Source organism: Piliocolobus tephrosceles, chromosome 9 (genome assembly GCF_002776525.5).
Source record: "Piliocolobus tephrosceles isolate RC106 chromosome 9, ASM277652v3, whole genome shotgun sequence".
Taxonomy (NCBI): domain Eukaryota; kingdom Metazoa; phylum Chordata; class Mammalia; order Primates; family Cercopithecidae; genus Piliocolobus; species Piliocolobus tephrosceles.
The window spans coordinates 116361080-116385130 of record NC_045442.1 but is presented as its reverse complement, the minus strand read 5'-3'; the positions used below and the strand labels follow the sequence as shown (position 1 = coordinate 116385130).

The following is a 24051-nucleotide window of genomic DNA, read 5'->3' as shown; positions in this document are numbered from 1 at the left end:
AAAAAAGTTTAAAGCCTGGACAACGCCTGGTCCCGTTTCACACCGTACATCATACTGTTTTGGCAAGGGCAAGAGCTGCGGGCGCTACTGCCTCTCCAGCCACCAGTACGTGGGGAGAACTCTGCACACACCAGGCCACTGCTTGGTGACAGTGACTCCTCACAGAAGTCTCCATTCATTCTGGAAGACCCTTTCAAATGGGTCTCCCCCTGGCTGGAGCTGGATAAACAATGCACACACAAAAAGAACATAAAAAATCAAAGTGGGGGCAAGACTGCTCAAAAGTCTGCCTGCTATCGGCCCCCAGCTTAGGGAATGCTTTTCACCAATATCCCTGATTGTGACAAGGCCACAAACCAATCACAGGATTCCTTGGAAAAGCAGTTTGCAGAGTCCAGGATGGCATTTACAAAGGTTCACCTATCCTTTTTTATTTTTATGTTTTTTCCTTTTTAATCTTCCCTAAAGTGGCTCTGTGGTCCTCCCTCAGGATAATTTGATAGGAGGAATAATACCTCAACTTCAACTGTCTGATCTTCTCCAAAGAAGAAATATCTGAAAAAGTCAGTTTCTGTTCAGATCACATTCAAACAACACAAGACACCCTCAAAGTTAAACATGGCAAAGCAGTGTGCTATAATCAAGCTACAAAACCAATATTAACCAAAATAGGAAAATACCTACCAGCTGTAAGGTTAAAAACAAGGGGTGGGTGGGTATGTCTATAGTCCTACTTATTAAAACCATACATTCACAAAAGTACTACTTCAAAATTTAATGACGAAAAATAAATTTTTACCACTTGGCAGTGCCCCTTTTCTGAATAAGGAATCAGAAAAAAAGTACAATATACATGAATTTGCTGCAAAAATATTACTCACCATTTTAAATTCTGAACATTATAAAACTCAGTAAATGTGACAATAACATCATGTAGTAATAGCAACACCAGGGTTCCCATCATTAGCATGTAATACGGAACAAATGTGACAAAAAATAAGCCATGCCCAATCCTTTACAACATGGGAAATAAATACATCACTGTTAAGGACTGAATGTTCATGTCCCTCCCCAAAATTCCTATGTTGAAATCCTAACCCCCAAAGCGGTTTTATTAGGAGGCCTTTGGGAGGTGATTAGTTGTTGCGCATATAAGCCTTGTGAATGACATCAGTGCCCTTATAAAAGACGCCCAGGGGAGCTCGTTTGCCCCTTTACCTTGGAAGGACACAGGGAAAAGACAGCATCTAAGAACCAGGAAGTGACCAGGCACAGTGACTCATGCCTGTCATCCCAGCACTTTGGGAGGCCAGTGCGGGTGGATCACTTGAGGTCAGGAGTTCAAGACGAGTCTGGCCAACATGGTGAAATCCCCTTTCTACTAAAAATATAATAATTAGCTGGGCTCTGGCACCTGTAATCCCAGCTACTAGAGAGGCTGACGCAGGAGAATCGCTTGAACCCAGGAGGTGGAGGTTGCAGTGAGCCAAGATCACGCCACTGCATTCCAGCCTGGGTAACAGAGTGAGACTCCGTCTCAAAAAAAAAAAAAAAGAACCAGGAAATGAGCCCTCACCAGACATGAAATCTGCTGGAGACTGGATCTTGGATTTCCAGTCTCTGGAACCTTAAGCGACAAGTGTCTATTGTATAAGCCACTCAGTCTATGGTAGTTTTCTGAGTCCAGCCCAAATGGAGTTACACAATCACAAATGGATTTTTTTGCCCCTAAAACCCCACTCAATTATTAGATTTTTATTTATGGTTAAATAAGCATTCAAAATCAAAGAGAAAGATTGAGGGCATAGCTGAAGGGGAGAGCATCTGACTACAAAATCAAAGAGAAAGATAATCATTTTAGCACTTTTTAAAAAATCAATATTTAATATTTAGTTACCTCTCCTGATGCTTCATCCACTAAAGATATCTGGGTAGGAGTCTCGATTTCAATAGATATCTATAAAAACAAAATAAGAGACCATGTATATACCAGTTTTTCATGGCTTTATATGCCTTTGCTATCTGAAACACAGAAACGGGGCAAAGAGAACTTTCAGACTCTCTATATAAACAATTCTGATTACACTGTAATAAATATTTTAACAGTTACAAAATAATTGTAAAGCAAAAATAATACCTGTCTTGAGGCAGATTTGGCAATATGTAGTAAATGCCTTGTAAATGCATATAATCCTCTAACACAATTCTATTTCCATGAATTCATTTTGTCCTCCTTCACCTTCCCATCCCTACCGCTCCCATTCCCCTCTCCCTCTGAATTTTGAGGCGTGGTAAAAACATGGTCATGTGTGCTAAGTTTTGCGCCTCAGAACACAGTCTGCATGAGTCCATGACACGGACGCTTCACACACTGTTTTTTTTGTTGTTGCTTCTCAGACGGAGTCTCGTTGTGTCACCCAGGCTGGAGTGCAGTGGTGTGGTCTCAACTCACTGCAACCACCGCCTCCCAGGTTCATGCGATTCTCCTGCCTCAGTCTCCCAAGTAGCTGGGATGACAGGTACCCGCTACTACGCAAGGCTGATTTTTTGTATTTTTAGTAGAGACAGGGTTTTGCCATGTTGGCCAGGCTGGTCTCAAACTCCTGACCTCAGGGTCACCCACCTCGGCTTTCCATAGTACTGGGATTACAGGCGTGAGCCACTGCACCCAGCCTCATGCACTGGTTCTAAGTGCTACAGAATGCTCCCTGGTACATTTCCCCTGCCATCAGAACAGAGACTACTAGCACGTAAGAGGCATTCAGTAGGCCGGGCGCGGTGGCTCAAGCCTGTAATCCCAGCACTTTGGGAGGCCGAGACGGGCGGATCACGAGGTCAGGAGATCAAGACCATCCTGGCTAACACGGTGAAACCCTGTCTCTACTAAAAAAATACAAAAAACGAGCCGGGCGAGGTGGCGGGCGCCTGTAGTCCCAGCTACTCCGGAGGCTGAGGCCGGAGAATGGCGTAAACCCAGGAGGCGGAGCTTGCAGTGAGCTGAGAGCCCGCCACTGTACTCCAGCCTGGGCGACAGAGCGAGACTCCGTCTCAAAAAAAAAAAAAAAAAAGGAGGCATTCAGTAAGTATCTGATGAATAGATGAATGTGATTTTTCATCTTTTTAGTCCACTAATGTCCTAAAACTTACAGTGTCTAAGGTTTGGGTGTTAAAATATTTTTGCATTTCTGGAATAAAACATCTTATTGGATGTGCTATTTAATACTGCCAGATTCAGTTACCATCTTTAGGAAGAGTCTTACATTTTCATGTATGAAATGGCTTTTCCCCCATTTATTCCTTTTGAGACAGGGTCTCGCTCTGTCACCCAGGCTGGGGTGCAGTGGCGTGACCTCAGCTCGCTGCAACCTCTGCCTCCCAGGTTCAAGCAATTCTCCAGCTTCACCTCCTGAGCAGCTGGGACTACAGGCACCCACCACCATGCCTGGCTAACGTTTTGTAGTAGAGATGGGGTTTCGCCATATTGGCCAGAGTGGTCTCAAACTCCTGACCTCAGGTGATCCCCCCGCCTTAGCCTCCCAAAGCGCTGGGATTACAGGTGTGAGCCACTGCGCCCAGCTTCTTTTCTAATGTATCTATTCTATTTAATGCTATCAATTTCTCTTCAAGGACAAATTTAACTGTGTTCCACACATTCTGACATACCACGTTTCCATTGTCCGTCAGCTCATTTATTTATTTTTGAGACAGACTCTCGCTGTGTTAGCCAGCCTGGAATGCAATGGCGCAATCACGGCTCACTATAGCCTCAAACTTCGGGGCTCAAGTGATTTTTCTGCCTCAGCCTTCTGAGTGGCTGGGACTACAGGCACACGGTACTACACCAGGCTAATTTTTAAGGTGTTTTTTTTTTTGTAGACATGAGGTTTTGTGGTATCGCCCAGGCTGGTTTCGAACTCCTGGGCTCACACAATTGTCCCACCTTGGCCTCCTGAAGTGCTAGGAATACACATGTGAGCCCCCAAGCCTAGCTATATCAGTTCTACACATTGTACGGTTTTTTTTTTTTTTTTTTTTTTTGGAGACAGAGTCTCTGTCACCCAGGCTGGAGTGCAGTGGTGCGATCTCGGCTCACTGCAAGCTCCGCCTCCCGGGTTCACGCCACTCTCCTGCCTCAGCCTCCAAAGTAGCTGGGACTACACGAGCCCGCCAACAGGCCAGACTAATGTTTTGTATTTTTAGTGGAGATGGGGTTTCACCGTGTTAGCCAGGATGGTCTCGATCTCCTGACCTCGTGATCTGATCTGCCCACCTCGGCCTCCCAAAGTGCTGGGATTACAGGCGTGAACCACCAGGCCTGGCCAGTTCTACATATTGTATGTTTTCTTTATTGTACAATTTCCTTTTTAACCAAACGGTCAGTTATCGTACGCATTTATTTCCACGTGTATGGGAAGATTTTAGCTGTCCCTTTGTTTCTGATCTCCAACATCATTGTGTTCTTTCGTGACACAGTACATGGTTAGTTTTTGTAAATGTCATGAGCACTCCCAAAAAATACTATTTTCTTCCTTGCCTTTAAAGTCTTGTTTATTAGTCCACATTGACACATTTTCTGCACCTTATTTCCTGCCTCCTCCTCCTTTCAGCATCTGGGAGGGACATGTTAAGCTCTCTAGTGACAATTGTTGATTTCCTATTTCTCGCCCTGATTCTGCGGTGGCCTTGTTTGTACTATGTCAACGCATCTAAGCTGGAACTATTTCCTAGAACCCCTATCCATGGTGTTGCCCACAGTAAGCACTCGGAAGGCAGATGTGAACTAGCAGGCTTTTTTTTAATGCTCTGAAGGGCACCAGAAACGGTAACAGCTCACGAACATTGTTGACCTTCTGGCTTAACTCAGAGACTGGGGCAGCGCCGCAGGAACACCAGCCTCTGCTGGGTGCCTGTGTGCAGCTCCTCCGAGTCCGGGGCAGGTGCATGTGCCTCAGAGCCAAAGCGGGAGACCAGCACTATTGAGGCCGGAGGAAGTGAGAGACAGAAGTGGGTTTTGGTCTGTCCTGCCGGGCTCTAGTGGGCCACTGTGCCTTCCAGTTTGTCTCTGCTCCCCTCCCCTTCTCTTCCAGCTTTCCTTCCTGACTGCTGGCCAGGCTGACCTGTAGCAACTTCAAGCGGAATGCCCGAGACAACAGGAACAGCCTTGCTGTTGTGACTGCTCTGCAGAGGGAGGACAAATCCCCTTCCCAATCAAAGGTCAGATGTTGAGGTGGATGATACCATGCACACAAACACACGTGCACACACTGTGTGTGCATACTCACACACGCATGCACATACACACACGTGAGCACACACACAGCAGAGAATGAGAAGAAAACTTCAGTCACATCACAGGACTTTCAGGGAGGGCGGTGCAGTCCCTGAGTTGGGGACAGAAATGTTTCCTGTGGCTTGAGAGAAAGTAGGAGCAATCAGCCCTGGTTTCCACTGTGGCATGGGGTGGGCCTGGACTTGCCTGGTTTGAACTTCACCTCGGTGCTGAGGCACACATGGCCTTTTTGTCAGCTTGCCCAAATGTGGGCAGGAGGGAGGCATTGGCTGTAAGCAGCTTAAGAGCAAACAGAGGCCTGGCACTGTGGCTCACACCTGTAATCCCAGAACTTTGGGAGGCCGAGGTGGGAGAATTACCTGAGGTCAGGAGTTCAAGACCAGCCTCGACAACATGGTGAAACCCCGTTTCTTCTAAAAAATACAAAAATTAGCCAGGCGTGGTGGTTCACGGCTGTAATCCCAGCTACTAGGGAGGCCGAGGCAGCGAGAATTGCTTGAACTCGTTAGGCGTAGGTTGCAGTGAGTTGAGATCACACCACTGCCTGGGTGACAGAGTAAGACTATCTCAAAAAAAAGAGAGTAAACAGACTCTTCGTGACACTGTGACAAACTGCTCTGCCAACTCCTACAACGATTTAAGACCTAATCCACATAATGAACCCACATTCTGTTAACTCATTGTGGTTCTCCTCAGATCAAGCACTGGGTGACAGATTCTCGCACTTTCTACTTCAGTTGGAGGTTATTTTGTCAACTGCACATATGTCCACATGACCCATGGTTCCTTTTAACAGTAACACCCTCTTCAAACCTTATCTTTCTTTGCCTTCCAGTCTACTTTCTGATATTAAAAACTGTCACTCTAACATTTTTGCCTCCTAATTGGTTAGTAATTTTTTCCCTATTTCTTCCCCCCAAATTTCAAATTTCAACCCGTATTTATCCTTCTGTTTTATCTATGTCTCTTGTAGACTAATACTGATGAATTTGTCTAAGTTTTTTGTTTGTTTTTGAAGATGGAGTCTCGCTCTACCGCCAAGGCTGGAGTGCAGTGGCATGATCTCGGCTCACTGCAACCTCCACTTCCCGGGTTCAAGCGATTCTCCTGCCTCAGCATCCCAAGGAGCTGGGATTACAGGCACAGTCCCCACCATGCCCAATTTTTTGTATTTTTAGTAGACACGGGGTTTTGCCCTGTTGGCCAGGCTGGTCTCCAGCTGACCTCAGGTGATCCGCCTACCTCGGCCTCCCAAAGTGCTGGGATTATAAGCATGAGCCACTGGGTTCAGCCGGATTTGTGAAATTTTTTTAACTTAAACTGAGAATTTGTCTTTTGATCAAAGGCAGAATTAAATTCTCTCCTATATATAGTAATCACTGTTACAATCAGACTTTTTCTGCCTTCTTTGCATTTTCTGTGCACTAGACTTTTTTCTCCCCTTGATTCCCCTTGACTACTTGGACAGATGCGTTTTATTCTGCCAGACCGAACGTTACCCATTCTATCTGTATTCTTCTAGCTGTCATCCCTTCCTTATTATAGCCTGTAATTTACGTTTATTTTTCTTACTCTATCCCACAATTTAAATAAAAGGATTTAGCAACGATGTTAATGAACACTTTACACTCTAAAATATTAAAACGTGGCCAGGTGTGGTGGCTCACACCTGTAATTCCAACACTTTGGGAGGCCAAGGTGGGTGGATCACCTGAAGTCAGGAGTTTGAGAGCAGCCTGACCAACATGGTGAAACCCCGTCCCTACTAAAAACCCAAATATTAGCCGGGCACAGTGGCAGGATTCTGCAATCCCAGCTACTCGGGAGGCTAAGGCAGGAGAATTGCCTGAACCCAGGAGGCAGAGGTTGCAGTGAGCCGAGTTTGAGCCACTGCACTCCAGTCTGGGCGACAGAGTGAGACTCCATCTCAAAAAAAAAAAAAAGAAAAAAGAAAATATTAAAATGCATCTTAGCAAGAGGGTCAATGAGATTAAACAAACAAAACTAAAGACCTACATCTCACTCTTGAGGAACAAAGAAAACATATCAACAACCACCAAATGTTGACTTCTGCCATACTGTTCAATGACAACAGACTTAAAAAAAAAAAAAAAAAAAAAAAAATTAAGATGGAGTCTCACTCTGTTGCCCAAGCTGCAGTGCAGTGGCATGATCTCGGCTCAACACAACCACTGCTTCCTGGGTTCAAGCAATTACCCTGCCTCAGCCTCCTGAGTAGCTGGGACTACAGGTGTGTGCTACCACACCTGGCCAAATTTTTTATTTTTAGTAGAGACAGGGTTTCACCATGTTGGCCAGGCTGGTCATGAACTCCTGACCTCAAGTGATCCGCCCGCCAAGGCCTCCCAAAGTGCTGGGATTACAGGTGTGAGCCACCATGTCCGGCCAGAGACTCAATATTCTAATTAATGTGGGTAACTATAGTATGTGACAAACCGAGGCAATGTTTTTATCAATCTACCTCTAAAAATACTTTCCACTTAAAAAAAATTAAGTTATTCAAAAAATAAAACTTACAATTCGTTTCTCCCAAAATCTGTATTTCGGGCTAGTTAACAACAACTCCTTAGTCACAGGTGAACAGTATAGATAAATCTTCAAGCTGAAAGGAAAAAAGAAAAAACTTTCAGTACAATCCAAAATGAGCCATCTTGGTGACTAATAAATCTATTTCATCATACATCTAATAGTTTCATCTGATACCAGCCTGACCAACATGGTGAAACCCCATTCCTACTAAAAACACAAATATTAGCCAGGCATGGTGATTAAATCTATTTCATCATATATCTAATAGTTCAGAAATTACGCTGGCACAAAATCCGTTAAGAGTCACTCCAACATACCTATGCCCACCATTTCAGTGCCATCAAGAGCACAAGGTGGGGGTGGAAATATGGTGTCCCTGGACTACCTCCAATAGCGGTCCCTCACCACTGTTACTTGGAAATACACACTTGTATATGATCAAGCGTGTCTGGAAAGATACTGCCACACGTTACACTACCTCTGGAAAAGGTGTGTTGGGAACAGAAACTTCTGCTTTTTACTGTATATTTATTTATTTATTTTTTGAGACGGAGGCTCGCTCTGTCACCCAGGCTGGAGTGCAACTACAATGGCGTGATCTCAGCTCATTGCAACCTCCACCTCCCAGGTTCAAGCGATTCTCCTGTCTCAGCCTCCACAATAGCTGGGATTACAGGCACACGCCATGATGCCCGACTAATTTTTTTTGTAGATATGGTGTTTCACCACATTGGCCAGGCTGGTCTCGAACTCCTCACCTCAGGTGATCCGCCCACCTCGGCCTCCCAACGTGATGGGACTACAGGGAGAGCCACTGCGCCCAGCCTATTCTTTTTTTTTTTTTTTTTTTTTTGGTAATGAACAGAAATTAATTTCATAATAAACTTTTGTTTTTTTTTTTTTTGAGACGGAGTCTGTAGTCTTTTCTGTAGGGAAAAGGTCTCCCTATGTTGCCCAGGCTGGTTTCAAACTCCTAGGCTTAGGTCATCCTCCCACCTCGGCTTCCCAAAGTGCTGGGATTATAAGCCCAAGCCACCACGCCTGGCCTAAAGAGACTTTTAGAGATAGAGATGCCTCACACCTGTAATCCCAGCACTTTGGGAGGCCAAGGCGGACAGATCACTTGAAGTCAGGAGTTCGAGACCAGCCTGACCAACACGGTGAAACCTCGTCTCTACTAAAAATACAAAAATTATTTGGGTTTGGTGGCACGTGCCTGTAGTCCTAGCTGCTTGGGAGGCCGAGGCAGAAGAACTGCTTGAATCTGGGAGACAGAGATTGCAGTGAGCCAACATCATGCCACTGCACTCCAGCCTGGGCAACAAAGTGAGGCTCTGTTTCAAAAAAAAAAAAAAGACATGCCAAACAGTTCTAGCCCCTAGCTGTGTGAGTCTTCCCAGCCCAGGTATCAGACATGGATGAGGGAGTCTCCAGATCTTATGTGGCTGACATTAGCTGAAGACTCTGCTCACTGATGTTTAACACCTGGGCTGGGAAATCATCCTCACTCTACCCTGTCAATCCCTGACCCACAGAAACTGAGCAGTAAGACATGATCAGTGCTAAGTCACTCCATCTTGAAGTAATTTGTTACACAGCAGCGGATGACTGATACACAGGCTCTACAATCAGACAGACCTGGCTGGAATCCTGGTCCTGCCACTTACTGGCTGTGTGACATTGTGCAACTAATTTAACCTCTCTGGTTCCTCAGTCTCCTCATCTGTAAAATAGAAATAATAGTAGTATCTATTCAAAAGGTTATCAAGAAGCTCTAATGAAAATGTCAGGTGCAAGAGGGCAGAGCCTTGCATCTGTGTGGCTCGCTAATGCATTCTCCACCTCCAGTACAATGCCCGACACGTCACAGGCAACCAAAAAAAATTTACTGAGGCCAGTAGTGGTGGCTCATGCCTGTAATCCCAACACTTTGGGAGGCTGAGGCAGGCAGATCACTTGAGATCAGGAGCTCAAGACCAACCTGGCCTACACGGTAAAACCCCTCTCTACCAAAAATACAAAAAGTAGCTGGGTGTGGTGGCAGGTGCCTTTAATCCCAGCTACTCCGGTAGCTGAGGCAAAAGAATCCCTTGCATCTGGCAGGCAGAAGTTGTAGTGAGCTAAGATCGTGCCACTGCACTCCAGCCTGGGCGACAAGAGCGAGACCTGTTGCAAAAGTCAATAAATAAAAATAAAATAATAAAAAATTATTGGCCAGGCGCAAAGGCTCATGCTTATAATCCCAGTGCTTTGGGACGCCAAGATGGAAGGATCACTTGAAGCCAGGAGTTTATGACCAGCCTGGGCAACATGGTAAGACCCTGTCTCTACCAAAAAAAAATTGTTGAACTGAGAAATACACAGTCCCCAGATACAGTAAGTATTCAGTAAATATTAGCTATCATTATCAAGAAGACAGACTATTGCTATCAATGAGCAGAAAAGTCTGACATCCACTGGCCCTTTTCAAATATGTATCTTGAGAATTGGGAATTTAGATATAGGCAATGGCTGCAAGAAAAGCATCTAATAGTTCAGTTTTCAGAAAAAATCCAGTATTATATGATCCTTTACAATGGAACAGCCATTCTCTCTCATATACTCTTACAGAAATAACACAGAATGAGTGAGTTATTACTGTACCCAGCAGCATAGATAAATCACACAAATACAACGTGAAGTAAAGTAAAACAATTATAAAAGGGTCTATTTGGGACCAGGTGCCAGTGGCTCACATCTATAATGCCAGCCCTTTGGGAGACTGAAGCAGAAGGATCACTTGAGGCCAGGAGTTCGAGACCAGCCTGGACGACATAGCAAAACTCCCTCTGTTTTTTTTTTTTTTTTAAGCAGTGTATTTGGTAGGAATATATATATATATCTCAAGTTCACAAACAGCCAAAGCTAACCCATGATGACAAAAGTCAGAATAGAGGTTACCTTTGGGAGGAGGTAGGAGGGGTCTGGGATATTGGTACTGTCCTATTTCTTAATCTGAGTGAAGCTACACAGATGTGTTCACTTTGTAAATGACTATATGCTTGGATGTATGTACTTTTCTGTACAGTTGTTATCTCTCAATTAAAATGTTTGCTTAAACACACACACACACACACACACACAAATAAGTAGCAAAATAAATTACCTGCACTCCAACCTTCTTTTCAAGGTAGGGGCTCTTAATCCTTTCATGTGATCTAAAAACAAAAGAACCAACACTCATAAATATGTTCTTTTTCCAGAGGATTCCTTAGCCCAAGGGAAACAGTTGTCTTCTTTTTCAGCTTCAAGAGAAAACCCACGAGATTTGCTTTTATAAGAATTGAATCACATGGGCTATGGACTCTCTTCTGCAAGTGAAGAATCCTTTTCAGAACAGGACGGGCTGCCCATTTCTGAGCCATCCAAATCAATTTAAAAGGAGAGTGATTCCCTGCATCATAGGCCAGAGTTTAAATCACTCTGGGAAGCCACAGAAGAATGAGAACTGCTTCTAGCCCTCCACTCTTTTACTTCATTTCAATCCAACCATCCTTCGAGCCATGCTCTATGTAACCCATTCACTTCCTGCCACTTAAATCAGTCTGTCTAGAAATTCAAGCTCATATCCATGGAATCTGCTACAAAATCACTGAGGCTCAGAATAAGTGTTTCATCATCTTCTCATCCTATTGTGGTGGATTCAAAGGAGAGTATCACTATCCACGAAGACTTGCTCCACAGCCCTCCACATTAACAGACACAGACAACAGAAAGGTAGCAATTAGACCATTACATTCAGCATATCTTGCATTCCAATATATTCTGAATCTTTAGCAAGTAAAGGCCTAGACAACAATGATCAAACAGCTTTAAATTGTTTAGCTAAACCAGCTGGACAGGGTGGTGCACACCTGTAATCCCAACACTTTGGGAGGCCGAGGCAGGCGGATCACCTGAGGTCAGAAGTTTGAGACCAACCTGGACAACATGGTGAAACCCTATCTCTACTAAAAATACAAAAACTAGCCATGCATAGTAGCACACACCTATGATCCCAGCTACTCAGAAGGCTGAGGCAGGAGAATCATTTGAATATGGGAGGTGGAGGTTGCAGTGAGCCAAGATGATACCACTGTACGTCAGCCTGGGCAACAGAGTGAGACTTCATCTCAAAAACAAACAGCCAGGTGCAGTGGCTCATGGCTGTAATCCCAGCACTTTGGGAGGCCGAGGCAGGTGGATCACCTGAGGTCGTGAGTTCAAGACCAGCCTGACCAATATGGAGCTACCCCATCTCTACTAAAAATACAAAATCAGCCGGGCATGGTGGTGCATGACTGTAATCCCAGCTACTTGGGAGGCTGAGCTACGAGAATCATTTGAACCCAGAAGGCAGAGGTTGTGGTGGGCCGAGATTGCACCATTGCACTCCAGCCTGGGCAACAAGAGTGAAACTCCATCTCAAAAATAAATAAATAGGCTGGGCACGGTGGCTCATGCCTGTAATCCCAGCACTTTGGGAGGCCGAGGCGGGCGGATCACAGGGTCAGGAGATCGAGACCATCCTGGCTAACACGGTGAAACCTCGTCTCTACTAAAGATACAAAAAATTAGCCGGGCATTGTGGCGGGCGCCTGTAGTCCCAGCTACTCGGGAGGCTGAGGCAGGAGAATGGCGAGAACCGGGGAGGCGGAGCTTGCAGTGAGCCGAGATCGCGCCACTGCACTCCAGCCTGGGCAACAGAGCAAGACTCCGCCTCAAAATAAATAAATAAATAAATAACAAAACAAAAAACAATAAATTGTTTAGCTAAACCAAACCACTTCTAATTACCACGAGCACCACCACACACACACACAAGCACACCCTCAATTTATATGTGGCCATCATTAGACCCAATGAAAGCAGAGCAGTCACCGCACATCACTTGGCAGCCCTTGATTGTACACATGCCTCCGGGACAGTCCACCTGTCTCCCAGTGAGTAAATTCCCTCAAGAGATACTTGGTCCAGTCTTTGAGGGTCTTATGGGTATATCTCTGGGCAGGACTCTCCATAACTGGAGTTTCCAAAGAGTTTGTGCCATGGCAAAGAGGAGGCTGAATCCAGACTCTGCTTCCTGCTCCCACACTGACTAAGCAGGCAGCACCCTGCATGGGGCATCATAGTCCCCCATCCTCACCACCCTGAGGCCCCTTCCAACTGGTGGTCAGAAGAACTGGGTGGGTTTGCTTTGTGCTGCTGCAGCTGCACTCAGATCTGCTTTTCCAGGGAGGTTTCCTTTCCCTGGGCCACAATAAATTATCTTAAGCTGCCACCTCAAGGGGATTTCCCCAACCCTGGGCCATTATCTCAGGTCTCAGGTGTCCTCTCATCTTCCAGAACTTATTGATGCTTAGTAAAGCCCACCCTGCACACAGCATTGGCTTCCAGATGGCGCACAAATAAGCATCAGGTAGGTCCATAGCCTACTCAGAATTATATCAAAGTGTGATGTGGGGTTGGGTGTGGTAGCTCACACCTGTCATCCCAGCACTTTGGGAGGCTGAGGCGGGTGGTTAACCTGTGCCCAGGAGTTTGATACCAGCCTGGGAAACATGGGGAAACCCCGTCTCTATAAAAAACACAAAAATTAGTCAAGCATGATGGTGCATGCCTGTAATCCCAGCTACTCAGGTGGGAGTACTTGCTGAGGTGAGTGGATTGCTTGAGTCCAGGAGGTGAAGGCTGGTGTGAGCCAAGATCGCACCACTGTACTCCAGCCTGGGCGACAGAGCGAAACCCTGTCTCAAAAAAAAAAAAAAAAAAAAAAAATAATTGATGTTGATGGGTTTCCATGCTTTTTTTCTAGCAAGAGTCCATACAGTTTCTCATGCTTGAGCTGCTATCACAAGATACCATAGATACCATAGTTGACCTTCACACCAACCCTGTGAGGAAAGGCGGTGTTTTGGCTGCCTTCAACACCAGAAAGGTATTTCTCACAGTTCAGGAAGCTGGGAAGTCCAAGATCAAGGTGCGGGGCGATTTGGTTTCTGGGGAGGGCACTTTTCCAAACTTACAGACAGCTGCCTTCTCACTGTGCGCTCATATGGCTTTCCTTGGCATGGATGCATGAGGACAGAGCGCCCTCTCTCTTCCTCCTCTTGTAAGGGCACTAATCCTATCAGAGTAGGACACCACGGTATGACCTCACTTAAATTTATTTTCCTCCTAAAAGCCCCAGCCCCAAATACAGTCACTTTGGGGGTTGGGGCTTCAACATAGGAATTTTGTGGAGCTAGTCCATATCAATCAAAGAAGGCTGTGTCTCAAAAAGGTTAAAAGCCAGCAGAAGGCAATGTGAGAAACCTCCAAAAGCGGAAGTTGAGTTTTTGCCCTTGATGAGTTTATGTCCTGGTTGAGTAAGCAGATCCACATGCAGTTACAGAACAGAAAAAGTTGTTATAGACTATTCAACTGTAGGGAAGAGTCCATTTCTTTCTTAATGCACAAACTTATAGTGGTGATTTCACAAATTCCTTTAGATGCATTATTTCTCCAAACTCAGTAGTCCTAAACACAAAGTGCAAGTTTCTGAAGTATACTTTAATCCTGGCTAGCCCATTTTGAGTTCAGAGACTCCAGTGCGACTCTACACAAAAAGCAGAAATAGGCACATCCTCGGCCAACAGTAGATTCTCAATGAAAAACAAAACCAGAAATGTGTCAGGCACAGTGGCTCACACCTGTAATCATAACACTTTGGCAGGCTGAGGTGGGTGGATCTACCTGAGGCCAGAAGTTCAAGACCAGCCTGGCCAACATGGTGAAACGCCACCTCTACTAAAAATACAAAAATTAGCTGGGTGTGGTGGTACGTGCCTGTAATTCCAGCTACTTGGGAGGCTGAGGCACAAGAATCACTTGAACCCAGGAGGCAGAGGTTGCAGTGAATGGAGATGACGCCACTGCAGTCCAACCTGGCGACAGAGACTCCATCTCAAAGTAACAATAATAAATATACAAAAATTAGCCGGGCATGGTGGCTCACCCCTGTAGTCCCAGCTACTTAAGCAGAAAGCATGTGCCACTGTCCTCCAGCCTGGGTGACAAAGGGAGACCCTGTCTCAAAAAAAAAAAAAAAAAAGAAGAAGAGACGCTCGAAGAGGTGCATGATGCTAATATGGCAACGCATGAGAAAAGGTCCAGATTTTCCTTATTAAGCAGAAATCACTAGTGGCTTTGTGGGGAAAAAAAAAAAGCAGAGACATTTCCCAGAAGCAGTAACTTCAACAATTCATAGTCCAAGTGATTGATTCCACACCCAAGACAATATAGCTGGCCTTCCCACCAACCCTGTGAGGAAAGGCTGTATTTGGATACCTGTAATTTACTTTAAAACCCTTTCCCACTGCGCATGTGCAGATAGGTTTGTGACACTGACTGACTCCACAGGGTAGTGGGAGCTTCCCGCTCCAGCAGTCCGCAAGGCCACACAGCAGAAGGCAGCAACTCCAGTGATTCCGTTTATCATTTTCTCCAATTAACACTAATGGCTGAGCTAATTAGCACAATAAGCATTAAAACTGTTTTCACTGGTAAGTCACTTATTAGAGCAACAGAAGTGAAAATGAACAATGGTTGTGAAATTAGCGGTATTTAAACTCCGGAAATTAGCTCCAATCTCTGCCTGGCGTATCTAGCCTCGAGCTTATATCATTAACCGCGACACTCTAACCTTAATCCCTAAATCGGTCCAGCTGTGAAAGAATCCAGCTGTAAAATCATGGTAGCTTTTCTGGTTGCCTGATACCATTTAGAAGGGAAACATTCCTCCATCCTAACCCAGAACGAAGCGTTTGTATTGGATGCGGACAGAACATCCAAAGGCCAGGGAGCTTGAACTTCGTGGAGCTATCAGGCGGGTTGTTGCACAGTTGTGTGCGTGTCTGAGTCAGCCTGCTTGCTGACCAATGTTTGAGGGTGTGCTCAAATGGATCTGAAACTTGTTTTCTTCATACACGGTAGAGAGGCTCTGGGGGAAGAACTAACCCTCGCCAATCTCTGACCATCGGCCACCAGCAGAGCTACCAAGAGAACCTACTAGCAGCGCTTGACTAAGCCGGCCCGGGGCGCAACTGGCAGGCGCCGTTACGCCGCGTTGACCAGATCCAAAAATAGATGAAGCCTTTGAGAGGCTGAAGAGCCCGACTGGGACAAGGTGTGTGCTGGCCGCCCCCTCGCTGGCCTCCCACAGGATGCAGCTCCTTGCTCCAGGACCGGCCCCCTCGTGTCCTCTCTCCAGCCCCCAGCGTCCCGGGAACAGGCGACGCGCAGCGCTCACTCACCCTTGTGGCAGTGGGACAGGAAGTAGGCGCGGGCCCTAAGGTTCTCCCTGTCGAAACGGTCTATGGAGATAGTTGGATACTCGGCCATCTGCCCCTCGAAGGAACTCATAGCGCCGCCGATCCCAAAGTCCCGGACCCCAAAACTGCAGCTGAAGCCCAGGCCAGCCCTGACCGCACCGCCACTTCCGGGAAGCCGCGCGCCGCCTCCCCATTGGGCGGCCGAACGCAGCCACGTCCAATCAGAGGAGTCCGGAGACCCGGGGCGACGCCAAGGAGCATCCGGTAGGGTTCCAGGCGCCGGCTGCTTGGGTTTAAATCACCCGCGCCACGTAGCATGCTGTGGGCCGTGAGCCCCGCCCAGTGCAAGGCTCATTCCTGCCAAAGAAACACAGGTGTTGCTCTGGTAAGGCGTTGCCCGTGTCTGTGCTGGTGCAGTCGCGGGAAAGGAAATCGAAACTCCCAGCGCAGGTAGCCCCAGCCGACTAGGCGAGTAGGCTGCGGAGCTGCGCTTATAAATCATTCTTCGTTCCGCTTCCTGCTTGTCTACTGCTGGCCTGAAATCCGAACTCAGTTCCCCTCTCTCTCTCTCTTCTGTTCCCAATTTCTAACCTTGTGGGATAACCGTGAGGATTGTATGAGAAAGTTTGTAACTGACTCATGGTAGATTCAGTAACTATTGATTCCCTCTTCCGTTTTTATAATCTACAAACTGAGTAAGTCATTTCTGTGTGGTCTCGGGGCAAATAAGATCCCAATAATGTTTCGCTGCTGGCCTCTGCCCTGGTCCCCCACCTTTTTGAGCTCTACTTTTAGGAAGTTAGAATGATGTATTTAAAAAAAAAAAAAAAAAAAAGATGAGAGGAAAGGTCTAAAATTTTTTAACAACCAAAGCAACTTTATGAAAATATTTGTTAAAGTACTGTATTAAAATTCACCAAATAGGCCGGGCGCGGTGGCTCAAGCCTGTAATCCCAGCACTTTGGGAGGCCGAGACGGGTGGATCACGAGGTCAGGAGATCGAGACCATCCTGGCTAACCCGGTGAAACCCCGTCTCTACTAAAAAATACAAAAAACTAGCCGGGCGAGGTGGCGGGCCCCTGTAGTCCCAGCTACTCGGGAGGCTGAGGCAGGAGAATGGCGTAAACCCGGGAGGCAGAGCTTGCAGTGAGCTGAGATCTGGCCACCGCACTCCAGCCTGGGCGACAGAGCCAGACTCCGTCTCAAAAAATAAAAATAAAAAAAATAAAATAAAATTCACCAAATAATCACCATGACATTTATTGTGCTCCTTCCTATCAAATCTCCTTAGTATAATTAAACACAAACAACCCAGAACACTTTTACTTTATTTTATTTATTTATTGAGTTGGGGTCTAATTATATCGCCCAGGCTGGAGTGCAGTGGTGCCATCTCGGCTCACTGCAACCTCTGCCTCCTGGGTTCAGGCGATTCTTCTGCCTCAGCCTCCAGAGTAGCTGAGACTACAGGCATGCACCACCACGCCTGGCTCATTTTTGTATTTTTAGCAGAGACAGGGTTTCACCACGTTGACCAGGCCGGTCTCGAGCTCCTGGCCTCATGTGATCCGCTCACCTCGTCCTCCCAAAGTGCTGGGTTACAGGCGTGAGCCACTGTACCTGGCCTTCTGGGCCTCCACAACACTTGAAGTCCCGCTTTGTGCACAGCATGGCGACAAACCTTCGGGTAGCATTGAATCTATCTGGGGACAACATGTTTGCAGAATACGGCAAATAAATGCTTCCACAGAGATGCAAAGTAACATGAGAATAAATCCAGGAACAAAGATTTCTGATCAGGGAAGTCAGGAATCAGAATGCCATTCCAGCCCAGCGCAGTGGCTCATGCCTGTAATCCCAGAACTTTGGAAAGCTGAGGCGGGCAGATCACCAAAATCAGTAGTTCAAGACCAGCCTGGACAACATGGTGAAACCACATCTCTACTAAAAAGAAAAAAAATCAGCCAGGCATGGTGGCACATGTCTGTAATTCCAGCTACTCGGGAGGCCAAGGCAGGATAATCACTTGAACCTGGGAGGCGGAGTTTGCAGTAAGGCTAGATCACGGCAGTGCACTCCAGCCTGGGCAACAGAGAAAGACTCTGTCTCAAAAAAACAAAACAAAACAGAATGACATCCCTAGTGAATGTCAGCTTGTTCCTGTAGTCATGATACTCAGAGTTCTATTCAAAAACGGATTCCCATGAAATCTTGAGGAGGGGGAGGAAGGGTGACGTGGAAACATAATCACTAATTTAGGTAAAATATCCTGCTAGTATACTACTGGCAACAACTTTGATGGTTTGTCTTAGAACACATGGGAACAACTGCCCTGGCAGGGTTATGGAGACCTAACAACAAATTCTGCTGTGAGTCTAGTGTCTGAAGAATCTCGTGGTGGAGCTCCAGGAAAGGCAGGTTAAGATAACACTCGTGATCTTATTTATTTGCTCACTTATTTATCTCCTCCTCTTTCCACAATGGATACAGTACAAACAAAGGGAAATAGGGTCACGACAAAGGGAAAGACAGGGTAGAAAATAAGCAAGATAGTTAAGCATAACCCAGACCACACCTAGTGAATCAGAAACTCTTGGAGAGTGAAGCCTGGCAATTTACAGCTTAACACACCCTCTAGGTGATTCTGGTGGATCCAGTTTGAGAACCACTGGATTCAATTCTAAAAAAAAAATCAGGGCCGGCGTGGTGGCTCATGCCTGTAATCCCAACACTTTGGGAGACCAATGCAAGCGGATCACCCGAGGTCAGGAGTTCGAGACCAGCCTGACCAACATGGGAAAACCCCGTCTCTACTAAAAATAAAAAAATTAGCCAGGCTAATTATAGGTGGCAGGGGGCCTGTAATTCCAGCTACTCGGGAGGCTGAGGCAGGAGAATTGCTTGCACCCAGGAGGCGGAGGTTGCAGTGAGCCAAGATTGCACCACTGCACTCCAGCCTGGACAACAAGAGCGAAACTCCATCTAAAAAAAAATTAAAATTAAAAAATAAAAATAAAAAAATAAATTTAAAAAACCACAACACTCAGGAAGTCTGGGGCAGGAATTCAGGTAGGAAGCTGCTGCAATACTGCAGGAAATGTAATGGTGAAGCTTAATTCATTCAGCAAATCATTCACTGACCATATACTGTGTATCAGACACTGTTCTAGACACTAAAGATAGAGTAATGAGCAAAGTAGACCAAAAAATGTGGCCCATCCTGGTGGCTCCTGCCTGTAATTTCAGCACTTTGGGAGGCCAAGGCAGGCAGATCACTTGAGGCCAGGAGTTCAAGACCAACATGACAAAACCTCATCTCTACTAAAGATGCAAAAAAATGTAGCCGGGTGTGGTGGTGCGCCTACAATAACAGCTACTTGGGAGCTGAGGCACAAAAATCACTTGAACCCGGAGGCAGAGGTTGCAGTGAATCAAGATGGCGCCACTGCACTCCAGCCTGGATGACAAAAGAGATCCTGTCTCAAAATAAATAAATAAATTAAAAAGCAGACAAAAATCCCTGTGGACGTGGGAGTATACATTCTAATGGAAGTATTTACTGTCTACCATTTGTGTAGTTCCAGATGTTATCAGTGTTTTATACTTATTATTTCATCCTCATATCCTACCTGTCCATCAGGCAGGTCCACTTTCTGTCCTTATTTGCCAGTTGAGGAAACGGAGGTTAAGTAGCCTGTCCAGGGTCATGTTGCTAGTAAGTAGAGCTCAGATTTAAATCCAAGAAGGCCACCACACTTTTAGACACTGTGCTCTCTGACAACACGCTGCTAGCCGCCATGCCATGCTGCCTCCACACCATCGGAGGGGCAGTGAGGAAATATACTCCTTCAAAATATATCCCTTTAGAACCTACTGTGTGCTAGGCACTGTTAGGCCAGTGTGGCTGCAGCAGAATGATCCAGGGCTACAGACGAAGGAGGGAGGTTGTTGTGAGCAAATCTTGCAGGACTTTGCTCACCCTGTATAGCCTCTGGTTTTCACTCTCCATAAGACGGGAAGCCATTGCAAGGTTGTGAGCAGAGGACTGGCATACTTTGACTTAGGTGTTTCTGTTTTATTTTGTTTGAGATGGAGTCTCCCTCTATGCCCAGCCTGGAGTGCAGTGATGCAGTGTCTGCTCACTGCCACCTCCACCTCCTGGGTGCAAGCGATTCTCCTGCCTTGGCCTCCCGAGTCGCTGGGACTACAGGCACGCAACACCACTCCCAGCTAGTTCTTTTGTATTTTTAGTAGAGGCAGGGTTGCACCATATTGGCCAGGCTGGTCTCAAACTGCTGACCTCGTGATCCACCCACCTCAGCCTTCCAAAGTGCTGGGATTACAGGTGTGAGCCACCGCACCCGGCCTTGACTTAGGTTTTAAATGGATTGCATTGACTGTTGTGTTGACAACAGACTATAGGGGGGCACAGAGAGCTGTTGGGAATGGTTGTAATTACCAGAAAAGAGAAAAATGATGATGTCTTGAGTAGAAGCTATAAAGCCAGCAGGTTGCACTGATGGATATGGAAAGAGAGGGCTCTAGGCCTCATCTACTAAAAGACATGAAGAAGGAGCAGGGCTTTTGTTTTTGTTTTGACAGGGAGGTGTTTGGGGAAGTTGTTTTGTGGATGTTGAATATACATTGATACGCAGATCTAAAGTTCAGAGAAAGACTGCGCTGAAGAGATAAATTTGGGAGTTTTAAGTAAGTAGTTTTTGTTTTTAGTTTTACTAAGTATTGCCTTTGTCTTAGTATGACTCATTTATTTAGAAGTTACATAATTTAATTTGTAATATGGCTTGTGTTTTTGTTTTTGTTTTGTTTCGCGCAGGTGCCCAAGGCCCTTGTCATCTTCACCGATTCCAGCTCATGGCTTGTATTTAACAACTGGCTCAAAAAAATTCCTAAAAATTTACTTACTGAGTTTCCAGAGCTCTAAAGAGCTGGCTCCAGCACACAGCTGCTCCTTTCTTTCATTCAGCAATTTTACAAGTCCTGATGGCTCTACGTTCAAAACATGTATCTTGGCCAGGCGCAGTGGCTCAGGCCTGTAATCCCAGCACTTTGGAAGGCCGAGACGGGCGGATCACGAGGTCAGGAGATCGAGACCATCCTGGCTAACACGGTGAAACCCCGTCTCTACTAAAAATACAAAAAATTAGCCCCAGCTACTCGGGAGGCTGAGGCAGGAGAATGGCGTGAACCCGGGAGGTGGAGCTTGCAATGAGCCGAGATCGCGCCACTGCACTCCAGCCTGGGCGATAGAGCGAGACTCCGTCTCAAAACAAAAACATATATCTTGAATCTGATTACTTTTCGCTAAAATAGTACTGTAATATAGTAATAGGTAATGCTAGAAAAAATAATTAAAGCTATAGATAACATTTATTGTAGGTTTACTGATTGTCAGGCACTATGGCGACTCTCTGGATTGGTTCATTCCCCGCGAATGGATAGGAGATACCTACCATCAGGAACTACAAAGGCAGTAGTCTCCATGGTGTGATTAGCTTTCATAGGGAATTGTATCTGGGATTCAAGGAGCAGAAAGTAACCCATTTCACCCTCCGTATCTGCTCAGGGGTAACCCCCGGCAGCGATCCTACCTGAGACACAGTAAGCTGGGCCTGCACCCGCTCCAGCCCTCGCGCATGCGCATGAAAGCCCATTCACGGGGGTGGGGCCTGAAGGAGCCCGTAACTCCGGCAGCTCCACCGCGTTACTAAGAGACGCGAGGGTCACAGAGGCTACAACAGTTGGCCTCTCGCTGGCCCTGCCCTAGGATCCCGAATAAAGAACGCGAGCACCGCCCCGCTCGCCTGTGAGCTCCCGGGCGCCCCCGGCCTCTCCAGCTCGGCGGAGCGAGGATAACTGGAGAGTCCGACCCAGGGGTGAGTGGATGCGTCGCTGGAGGCGGGGACCCTGCCCACCAACCCCAGCGCCCCGGGCGTAGCCCCACCCCGGAAGTTTTTGCTTCGCCTTCTCCGCCCCCCGCAGTTCTCTAGTGTCTCTTGAGGTTTGCCCGGGTGATCCCGTGGTTTTTTTTCTTTTTTTTTTTTTTTGAGACGGAGTCTTGCTCTGTCGCCCGGGCTGGAGTGCAGTGGCCGGATCCCAGCTCACCGCAAGCTCCGCCTCCCGGGTTTACGCCATTCTCCTGCCTCAGCCTCCGGAGTAGCTGGGACTACAGGCGCCCGCCACCTCGCCCGGCTAGTTTTTTGTATTTTTAGTAGAGACGGGGTTTCACCGTGTTAGCCAGGATGGTCTCGATCTCCTGACCTCGTGATCCGCCCGTCTCGGCCTCCCAAAGTGCTGGGATTACAGGCTTGAGCCACCGCGCCCGGCCGATCCCGTGGTTTTCATGTCTCTTCCGTGTTTTTCAGGGAGGAGGGTCACTATTTGGCCCTTCCAGAATCTCAGAGTCCGGTTCTCCCGGAAGTTTCCGGGCTGCCCCGGACCCCATTGGCTTTAGGAGCCGCGACTCCGAGAGTTCTGATTTGGACCCTAAATTTTGGAATACTGTGCTTTGTCCATCCTAGCCTTCTTCAGGCAGATTTCACCTACCACACATTGAGTGATTTATGGCAGAAAGGAAGTTGGAGGGATGGGGACTGCAGGTTAGCTGTGGGGGCCGGAAGGGAGCAGCTTTGTGCTGCACATATGCAGGTTGCACTCCCGGAGCAGGAACCGGCAGGCGTGGGAACCGGTTTTGTCTTTCAAATGAACGCCCAGGGACAGCGGATGGGAGTTCCGGGACCTTAGAGATCGTCTAATGCTTCTTTTTCAGTTCAGGAAAGAGGCCCAGGCGTGTTCATGGCCTTGCCTAAGGTTACGTGCTGATTACAGGGCTACTCCTGCTGCCTCTTAGGAACAGAAACCTAACAGGAGAAAAAAAAAATGGACTATAAGGGAAGCTGATGCTCTTGAAGTTTTAATACTACTAAAAGTAAACGCACTTTTCAGAGTGAAAGGGAAGTGAAAAAGGAATTTGGGTGGCTGGCTACATCAGAAGCTTCTGTTACAACTTTAGATTGTCAGGGATTTCAGATGGTGGGTTTTTAAAGTAACATGCTCGAGGCCGGGCGTGGTGGCCCACGCCTGTAATCCCAGCACTTTGGGAGGCTGACACAGGCGGGTCACCTAAGGTCAGGAGTTGGAGACTAGCCTGACCAACATGGAAAACCCCGCCTCTACTAAAAATACAAAATAATTAGACTGGCGTGGTGGCACATACCTGAAATACCAGCTAGGCTGAGGCAAGAGAATCGCTTTAACTCGGGAGGCGGAGGTTGCGTTGAGCCAAGATCGCTCCATTGCACTCCAGCCTGGGCAACAAGAGCAAAACTCTGTCTCAAAAAAATAATAAATAAAATAACATGCTCCTCTATTTAACCATGGGGTTATGTCCCAGTAAACCCATGGTAGGTCGAAAATGCATTTAATGCACCTAGCCAAACTTAAACATCCTCAGAACACTTGCCTGCAGTTGGGCAGCATCGTCTAACACAAAGGCTATTTTATAATAAAGTGTTGACTATGTCATGTAACTTACTGAATACTGCATTCTAAGTGGAAAACAGAACGGTTGTATGGGTACTCGAATTACACTTTCTACTGAGTGTGTATTGCTTGTGCACCATTGTAAAGTGGAGATGCGAATTGAACCTTTCTGTGGGACCATCCATATGCATATAAACTCTGTTTCATGTAATTCAGTTTTACAAACCAGAAACTCAGGCATTGCTGTTTCCTTTTTGTGGAGATACAACTTGGTATTTTAGACATCAAATGTATTTGTATTTTTTTTATTTATTTATTTGAGATGGAGCCTTGCTCTGTTGCCCAGGCTGGAGTGCAGTGGCGTGATCTCGGTTCCCTGC

General features: G+C 46.6%; 2 protein-coding genes across 8 annotated transcripts in view; one reads left to right on the top strand and one right to left on the bottom strand.

Moving 5' to 3' along the window:
- DCLRE1C (DNA cross-link repair 1C) overlaps nt 1-17062 on the bottom strand; it is a 50882-nt gene extending 33820 nt beyond the window's left edge. For 2 of the 7 annotated variants that reach the window (XM_023223274.3, XM_023223273.3), the window contains exons 1-4: nt 16153-17062; nt 10986-11037; nt 7829-7913; nt 1898-1957 (exon numbers count right to left, since the gene is read on the bottom strand). In XM_023223274.3, coding sequence (XP_023079042.1) covers nt 1898-1957; nt 7829-7913; nt 10986-11037; nt 16153-16261 — 306 coding nt within the window. In that variant the 5' untranslated portion in view covers nt 16262-17062. Of the gene's footprint in view, nt 1-1897; nt 1958-7828; nt 7914-9478; nt 9564-10985; nt 11038-16152 lie in introns of all 7 variants that reach the window. The other 5 variants (XM_023223277.3, XM_023223279.3, XM_023223276.3 and 2 more) reach the window with 5 other exon arrangements.
- A 4787-nt stretch (nt 17063-21849) lies between these two features.
- Nucleotides 21850-24051, top strand: part of MEIG1 (meiosis/spermiogenesis associated 1) — a 14641-nt gene continuing 12439 nt past the window's right edge. The window contains exon 1 of the mRNA XM_023223285.2: nt 21850-22065. The gene's annotated coding sequence lies outside the window, so the exon portion shown is untranslated. The remainder of the gene's footprint in view (nt 22066-24051) is intronic.